General features: G+C 41.8%; 1 protein-coding gene across 1 annotated transcript; it reads left to right on the top strand.

The window, feature by feature from the left end:
- Positions 1-761: 761 nt before the first annotated feature.
- LOC133997338 (fibroblast growth factor 20-like) lies at positions 762-2,740 on the top strand. Its single transcript, XM_062436916.1, has 3 exons — positions 762-1,086; positions 2,248-2,351; positions 2,495-2,740. Exons 1-3 carry the CDS (start codon positions 762-764, stop codon positions 2,738-2,740), a joined length of 675 nt encoding a protein of 224 aa, XP_062292900.1.
- The last annotated feature ends 6,331 nt before the right edge of the window (positions 2,741-9,071 follow it).

The following is a 9,071-nucleotide window of genomic DNA, read 5'->3' as shown; positions in this document are numbered from 1 at the left end:
GGAACGACGATCGAGCAGGGGGATGAAGGGGGCTCCGTTTCAAACGGGAACAGAAATGCGCCATAAAGGGAGGAGATCGGGGCGCATTTGCATAAAAGGCAACTCGGGGTGAATTTATATAGCTACGGGGGACTATGTTATTTAGATGTGGAGTGCAGTGTATAGGTCTCATGCGCTTCATGCTGCTTGTAGAGGAGCTGAGAGAGAGCAGAGGGTACCGCGGGAATAAAAGGGAGAAGTGAATTAAGAAGGTAACCAGAAGGAGGAGGAGGAGGAGAGAGAGAGAGAGAGAGAGAGAGAGAGAGAGAGAGAGAGAGAGAGAGAGAGAGAGAGAGAGAGAGAGAGACAGAGAGAGAGAGAGAGAGAGAGAGAGAGAGAGAGAGGAAAACCCTGATGTGCACCGGAGCAAAGGGGAGTATCCCGAGGTGAAGAGGAGAGAGAGGGAGCGGACAGAGGAGAGGGATAAATAGCAGAAGAGAGGAGGAGAAGGGACACGGGTTGCTGCAACCCAGGATACCTGCATACATCAAGATAACGCGGGAGTTTAACCAGATGACAGTCTAATTAACGGTTCTGGAGACTGCGCCAAAACGCGCACTCATTGGGGATATATTTTTTTTTTTAAACGCCCTCCATCCAACTTTTTCTCCCCTTCAGCTGCTGACCCCAGCTCGCTAGTTCACATCGAGGCTCTCTGCTCATCACTTGGACCTCGACTTGGATCTCCTGTGCTGTAAAGCGGATCGGGTGTCTTATCTGTGATGGGGGCAGCAGCCGAGGTTGGGAGCTTCAACGGATTTCTGGACAGCTTTGGCCCCGCGGGTGGCGCTCCGGCTCCCGTTGGCTCTCATTTTGTTCTCACCCCAGCCGGGGCGGTGGACTCGGTGACCGGACTGATGATGGGTGGACAAGGGCAGCAGCAGGAGCACCTGGTGTCCGCGGAGAGGCTGTCCCGGAGCCTGGCCGACCTCAGCCATCTGAAAGGGATTCTAAGGCGGCGGCAGCTCTACTGCAGGACCGGCTTCCACCTGGAGATCCGTCCTGACGGCACCGTGCAGGGCACCAGGAAAGACCACAGCAGATTCGGTACATAACTCTTATTTTTATTTTTATCAGTAGTGATAGTAATAACAGTTATTGTAGTGGTAGCCTATACCAATTTACTATCCCAATGTGGAATATCTGCTATAGGCTCTGTAACATGCTGACAGGTATCCTTACGGTGGAGGCACTGGGACACACAGACACACACACACACACACACACACACACACACACACACACACACACACACACACACACATTGAGAGAGAGCAAGAGAGAGTCTTTAGTCTTAACTGTCTTTGCATCATACTAGTAAGCTGTGTATTTGATTTAAAAGGGCAAATAAAGGTAGTGGTGGTGGTTCAAACTCACGACATTGGGGGATCATCACTGCATCACCACCCACTGGTGCACCCACTTTATATAATCATGTAACCTATTAATATCACATGATAAAAAGCCATACTGGCTACTATAATCAGATGCGTATAACATATGTAGCAGCCTACTACTGTGGTGCCAGCTGCTACTACAAAACTAAGCTGCAGTCAATGTTGCCACCAGTAGATGTAATGCATCTAATGAAACTGAATTGATTTTTTAGTTTTTTTGTTGAAAAAGCTCGCCAGGTGGGACAACAGGAGTATTTTATGTTTGCACATTTCTACCACATTTCCTCTTTGAGATTAGATTAAAAGCTTTTCTTGACTTTTAGCGACTAATCTTCAGTTATCAAGATAAACAGCTGCAGCTTACAGATCAAAAGTAGACCGCTCTGAGATTTATTTTACTGCTGCAAGGCTGTAGCACTTCTGGCACTTGATTCATTCCATTTGAGACTTGGATGTAACTTCACGCCAGAGGCCATACCAGACACCCAGCCTTGCTTGTCAGAGTCAGCTGGTTAAATGTACTGGACTTTTTTGTTTTGAGTGCAGGTTCAGTTTGGTCAGACATTCAGTTTTCTTCATTTGATACATCTAAAGTATTTAACAAATATGTGGTATAGGAGGATATTGTACAGGTAGCAGTGGAGCTCTCAATCACAGCAGAAAGTCATATTGTTCATAATACTTCAAAGATGCAAAACATGTGTGCCATAAGATGGAGTTCGAATGTATTTATTGTGTGTCATTTTGAAAAAGATGTGTCTGCCAAATGAATGTAATGTAATCTAATGTAATGTAATGTGTGTTTGTGCAGGTATTTTGGAGTTTATCAGTCTAGCAGTGGGACTGGTCAGCATCAGAGGAGTGGACAGTAGCCTCTACCTCGCTATGAACAGCAAGGGGGAACTGTATGGATCGGTGAGTACACACTAAACAGATGTGTGCTTTAAACTGCAGAGTACACCAGCTCTCAACATGTCTAATATGTATCCCACTGCCAGCAGGTGGCATATTTTGCATCATAAAACTCACTTTTCCTTTTTTTTTCTTTCTCTCTGCAGGAGAAGCTGTCAGCAGAATGTGTTTTTAGGGAGCAGTTTGAAGAAAACTGGTACAACACCTACTCCTCCAACATCTACCGGCACGGAGACAAAGGTGCATTTTACTTTGTTGCTCTAAACAAAGATGGGAAGTCACGGGATGGAACAAGATCGAGGCGGCATCAGAGGTTCACTCACTTCCTACCAAGGCCCGTAGACCCGGACAGGGTACCGGAGCTGTACAGGGACATACTGGGCCAGAGCTGAAACCGAAGGGGTGTTAACCCCTCAAAGTCAGTCTCAGCTGAAAGGCAATCTAAAAGTGCACCTAATGCCAACCCACTTCTTCAGTGAAGTGGAAGATCATGTTGATCTGGACAAAATGGAATCATATGAAGTGCACCAAACCCACACTTACCATAGCTGGTATGGAGGAAAGAGCCACACGGGCTAGGGTGTTTGATTGAAAAGCATCAGGGATCTGGGAAGATGTGAAGACACTACCTGCTCCCTCAATACTGTCCCTTTATTGGCCTATGCAGGGGCCCTAATGGCCAAACAGATGATTCATGGATTTTGGGGGAGTTTCCATTTCTTAAATCACACTACCTGCTGGCCAAAACTGCATGTTCAAGGGGACAAAAGTGGAACTGATAGTTGAGAGTAACTACCAGCTGCTAGTACTTTTTTCCTGCTCTGGCTGGTACGTCTTGTCAATTCCACTGTTTTCAGTAGGCCTTTTTTTATTTTATTCTAAACACTACTGTGGCTGCTAAGTAAACTATTTCTTAAAATGCATCATCCACTATTCAGTGTGGCTGGTTTACACAAAAAGGTAGTTTCATGCACTGGAAAGGAGCCATGTTTGGTTTGGGAAAATGATCTGAGAGCTGGTGCGATCACCTGTATCGGACTGCCTGTTGTCCTGAAGTAGATGGACTCTGTTTGAAATCGCTCCAAAGACAGATGCTGCTCAGAACATGTAACTTTTCTACTAAGTGCATGAGGAATAAGAGAAGAAGAACTGGTTTTGATGGAGTTTTATAAGGACTTCTTCTGTGGTGCCCTGTGGCGGAATACTGTGTGTTCTGTTGAAACCCAGTGAAGGAATTGTGACTGCAGTCAAACACACAAAGCCGACGACGACACCTTTACAAACCTGTTGACAGATTTTATTCTTATTTATGATGTTTTTTTCCCTAGAACATACAGTATATTTATTTCATATATTTATTTATTTTCAGAATATATTTTTTATGAGATAAAAATAAAAATACAAAAAAAAGCCATAAGAGATTTCTTTGTGATTTTTCAGCTTGTGTGTCATAATGGTATTTTCAGCTGTGTAACATTAAGATAAGATTAGATATATCTTTATTGATCCCCCTGGGAGAAATTCTCATTCTCATTCTCACAGACTGATTGTAGGATGCACTTTCATGACAGTTTTTCCTGACTTTTTGTTCAGTGTGGAATTATCAAAAGCCTTGCATCTCTTGGATATTATTAGCTACAGAATCAGTGATATAGTGAGAGAGAAGATTTTGCTGTTTTAGACTGGGAAAGATTATTTCCCAGTCTAAAACAGCACAGTGCAGTTGTTGTTGGTGCAAGTACTTAAGCTTAAAGCTTTTTTCTGGTTTAAAGTGGCACTTGAACTCATAAAGTTGAAAGAAAAGAATGGTTAAAATTGGTGCAACAGAGGCCAAGTCATCCTGGCTTTCAGACCCCACTATGAGTCACACTCCAAATCCCTGTATCCTTCAATTTACAGCTTTCTGTTAAAAATGAGTTATCTCCAATCCCAATCCAAGGCTGCTCAAGTGGTGAGTCATTTTCTCAAACTTTTTAAAGCTCCTTCAAAGCCACACAGCACCACCACCACAGCCACACTAAACAACTTTACACAGACTGAGAAGTACTCCCTGTAACTAGGAATTTGACTCTGGCATATGATATCGGTGAAGCGCTCCTTTGATATATCTATCCGTATCTCAAAGCACAAACACCACAAACCTGCATATCAAATTCTCTACATATCCATTTATGATCAATTGGCTGTCGGACTTGTCCTGGCTGATAATGTCTATGAGGTCTGTCAGTGAAACAAATCATTTAACATCTTGTCAAGCATATGTCTAGTAGTATCATTAGCTGGCACATGTTTTGACTGTTTAGACAATTACTGTATCTAGAACTAGCAATGCGTTGGCAAGCAAATGCTCAGAAGAACATTTTAGGTTGATAAAATAGTTGCAGGCAGAATTGATTAAGCAAATAATAAATAATGGGTCATCTGTTCTGTTCTGCTGAGATATGGCTATCATACATTAATGTATACAAGTAGCTTTTTGGCTGAAGTTTTCAATGACAAGGACTGTGGAGCTACAATATGGTCACCTTGTTACAGGCTAGATGTTGCTACAAGTGATGTATCATTTGAAATCTTGCAACTTCAAACCAAACCTAGAAACAAGGCAAAATAAGCAGATCCACATAAAAATAGATTGCTAGGTTGCATGCTGTACTTTCCCCACCCATTACAGCAGTACCAATAACTAAAGGACCATTCTTTGAGGTATTTATTTTGCCACTATCCAGGGAGGCTACGAGATCAGGCTCAATTATAGTCATACAAAGCGAAAGCTTCAAATTGTCTTTAACTGCTGGAGTTTGATTCTGACTGACACAATCATGACACTACAAACTCCCCCACTTTTTATTCATGTCACATTCAAATGCAAACCTTTAAGTCATTCACACACACACACACACACACACACACACACACACACACACACACACACACACACACACACACACACACACACACACACACACACACAATTGTGACCGTGTTGCTTACTTACTTCACAATTAAGTACGATTTTCCTGAATTCCTTAAAGAATAAGCAATGAGTGTGTTACTGAAAATTCATTTAAAGTGATTCCATATTCTTCCATTGTGCAGTTTCCATTGTTGCTAATGAAAATCCATATTATATTAACAGTTAACAGTTTTTATAGATAAAATAAGTGCAAGGAGGTTTTGTTTTTTCTTCTTTTCATTAAACTATACTTTTAGAGAATATGTCACACACATGGACATCAAGGGACTGTGAAAAAGAACAAATGAGACAGGGGGAGGTGACAAATGGTTAAGAATATGGTTTATCCAAAACAGATAGAGTGATGGGAGTAATGGGAAAGGAAGAGAAAAATAACATGAAGTCATCCGTGTGAAGAGTCAGCATGCGCTTCCTCTGACAGACACCGCAATTAGACAAGTGACTGTCAGGCCGAGTGCTCTGCTGCACTCTTTCATCCTGCCCTTCATCATCCCTTTATCTCTCTCTTCATCCGCCTGTCTCGAATGAGTCATCCCTACTTCTTATGGCACCTGAGACAGATTTGACCAGATGTCGCTCTGACATATAAGAGACATAGTTAAAACAGAAAGAGCAGTGCTGGTGTGAGAAAATAATGCAGCAAGGTAGAGAAAGACAGGTATGAGCGAGTGAGGTGTGTGATAATTGTTTTGCAGCGTCTTGAAGAAAAAGAACGCGGCTTGACAGCACTGTGAACAGAATATTTTTCTGAGCTGATGGTCAAAGTTTAGGTTGACCTTGGAAACAGCAGATGGCAAAATCTACAATTCCTTGAATTCTCGAAAAACTCGATCTCCTGGTGGGGATCATATGATCTTATAAAAACCTCCAGAACAGCTACTAAAAAGACCTTGACTTGAGATTGTTTTGTCAGTCATGTTGATGAATGTCTGTGATTTTCAGTGCATCTTCAAGTATTCTAATCATTCATCTGTAATCAGATAAAGGTAATACTCTGATACTGGAGTGAAACTGGATTAAGCATAATTCAGTTACCAGAGCTCAGTTAGTAGTCAGTCTTTTGAATGACTTTGGCATACCTTCAGCCCTGTTCACACGGGACTAGAGTTACCTGAAGACCACGTGTGATGCAGGAATTTAGACCTCATATTATGTGTGGGCACCTTTATTCTACTAGGCACTCTAACAGGCTCTATAGACTTATGTGAGCAGAGTGCAATGCATGGACCCCCTGCTGTGACACCAATGGGACCCCAGCTCACTGATGGGAGTGAAAAGCCTGACTGACCTTACACAGTGCCATTCATCAGGCCTATGTTGGTCTGACACCAGTGGAGGAATGTAACCGAACACATTTATTCAAGAAGTGTGCTTAATGGATGACATATTACACTTTTTGAGATCGGATATGTATGTTAAACATGGTCAAAGTTCCAAAAACTTGAAGTTACAGACGCTGAAAGGCTCCCAGCAAGTCAAAAGCACAGTCTTCAGCTCTAGCTGAAGTTGACATTTTGAGTAAAAAATTAGAAAAGGCAGTAATACTGCTAATGTTTGCCAACTGGTTTGAGGGCCTTTAAGAGGCAGAGGCTAAGACTGCCTGTTAAGAGACAAAGGCTGAACTGAGGGGCTGCATAAAAGGCTGCATATGATAAATAAGGAGTTTTTTCAACCGTGAGTCATGAAAAGCTACACTAGTGGAGTAAAATAAAAATATAGAGCTGGAAATTACCATAATAGGTCCCCTTTAAGAGGGAGATATTTAAGTTTTTGCTCCATTGTTTATTAAATAGCTATACTTACAGTTAGTTTGCGCATTTTTCTATATAACATATGATCAGTTTCTAAAACATGATGAATTTATTCAGTGAAAAAGTCTCCCTTTATTAAATCATTTTAGCCTGGGATCCTTTAAGTTTTATTTTATTATAAAGAACTTTTTCATAATCCTAATGCAATGACCTGCCTTATTTCATCTTTTTAAAGATACAAACTTTTTTTTTTAATCTACATTTTTATAACCAATTTAGTTTTCATTAAAAACAGGTAGACATATTCTCACTGCAGTGCAAAACAAGTTTTTAGGACTGAATTACAGACAACCCAACATTTAAATAATTAATAGCATTAATGCCACTTCCATGTTAATGCATCCGTGATAATAATCCTGTAAAATATAATATATAATGCTATGGGGTCATTTGGCATGATTAGTTTTAGTATTAAGTCGTACTTATGTTACTTTAAGTACATTTTGCTGATGTTATTTCTGCACTTTTTTCTAATAACAATCTCAATACAGGAGTTTTACTTTGGTAATGGAGTAAATCTTACAGTATCGTATTATTAATTTTACTTAAGTAAAGGTTCTGAAAACGTTTAACCACTGTCTGATGCTGAGGAAACAACAGTTCAGATGGTAAATGTCAGATTTGTCTCGAAACTGTCTCCAGCTGCATTTTACATCAATGAGATTTTGCCATGGAGGTCGGTGCCTGCATACAGGCTCATCGGCTCGGCAACATGTTTCAGATAAGATTACAGAGCACTGCGGTTCACATCTGCCCAGTTGTGCAGGCAGGAGTGTAGCTACATTGTGTCTAGTTATGAGTTGGTTCAGTGTGGGCATAATCCTCTGATAGGGGTACACAGTGCAGGATGAGAGGACATCAGAAAGACAGCTCCTGAGTACCAGCATATGTACACTGACTGAGCGTGTGTCTCAGACACAGGCACAGAGATCTTGGAAGAGAGAGGTATGACTTGAAAGTTTGAAGAAACAGGTGGGTTTCTGAGAAGAGGAATTACCAAAAGAAAAGCTGTATGTGGGTTCTTAGTGTTGCCAGCCTGTCATGTTACAATCTTCCTTTGAAGTGTGTGTGTGTTGGGAAGGGGGGGGGGGCATGTTTATGTGAGTCAAAGTGACTGCATAGATTCATGTCAGCACAACTTCTGTGTGTGTGTGTGTGTGTGTGTGTGTGTGTGTGTGTGTGTGTGTGTGTGTGTGTGTGTGTGTGTGTGTGTGTGTGTGCGTGTGCGTGTGCGCGTGCGTGTGTGTGATCTGTAAATCTGTGTGAAGGTGAGCCAGGGGTTCTCCTGACTAGAGGGCTGCCTGACTGATGTGTGAAGGTGTGTGTGCATGTGTGTGTATGTGTGTGCATGTGTGTGTGTGTGTGTGTGTAGTGCCCTGCCTCCACCCCCCTCTCTGTCTGTCCTCTTTGGGGTTTTCCATCAACTGGTGAGACCTCCAGTGTTGGATCCACCAGGTGATGGTCCATGATGAGATAAGCAGGACAAGAACGTAGTGGGAAAAAAATCTTCTCATCTCTTCCTTGCATCCCTATGGTCTCTCTTTTCAATGTGCTGTTCAGTAACAATCCATAAAAATCACATATCTTCTCATGCTGGTGTTTGCAATTAATTCAAGAAACAAGAAAATCCTCTAAACTTTTCAACTCAAATGGCTTTAAACGTGTAGTGAATATAGTTAAAAATGTCAAACGAGGAATGGTTGACAGTGATGATCTTCAGGTACAGGTACCAGGATGTATTACAAAATGTGTAAGTGCGGAAACAATTCAAACACTTTCCAGCTACTGTGCCTTTTATGTGTCTTGAAATGTGTGTGTGCATGCATGTGTGGTTTTTTTGTTTTCCTCAACAGGCAGGTGTAGAAGTCAGTGATCTCTGCTGGTACGTATTCACGACTGGCCGAGTCCACACAGGTGTTCTTCCTGCAGTCGTCAAGA

The sequence above is a fragment of the Scomber scombrus genome, chromosome 2, assembly GCF_963691925.1.
Source record: "Scomber scombrus chromosome 2, fScoSco1.1, whole genome shotgun sequence".
In the NCBI taxonomy this organism is placed as follows: Eukaryota; Metazoa; Chordata; class Actinopteri; order Scombriformes; family Scombridae; genus Scomber; species Scomber scombrus.
Note: the sequence above shows the minus strand (reverse complement) of the source record. Positions and strands in the feature narration are given on the sequence as shown.

What these genes read in the sequence shown, in the direction of transcription:
- LOC133997338 (XM_062436916.1), top strand. Translation starts at nt 762, where the DNA reads ATGGGGGCAGCAGCCGAGGTTGGGAGCTTCAACGGATTTCTGGACAGC. An exon ending in GAAAGACCACAGCAGATTCG is followed by an intron (nt 1,087 to 2,247) that starts GTACATAACTCT and finishes GTGTTTGTGCAG; the next exon opens with GTATTTTGGAGTTTATCAGT. An exon ending in AGGGGGAACTGTATGGATCG is followed by an intron (nt 2,352 to 2,494) that starts GTGAGTACACAC and finishes TTCTCTCTGCAG; the next exon opens with GAGAAGCTGTCAGCAGAATG.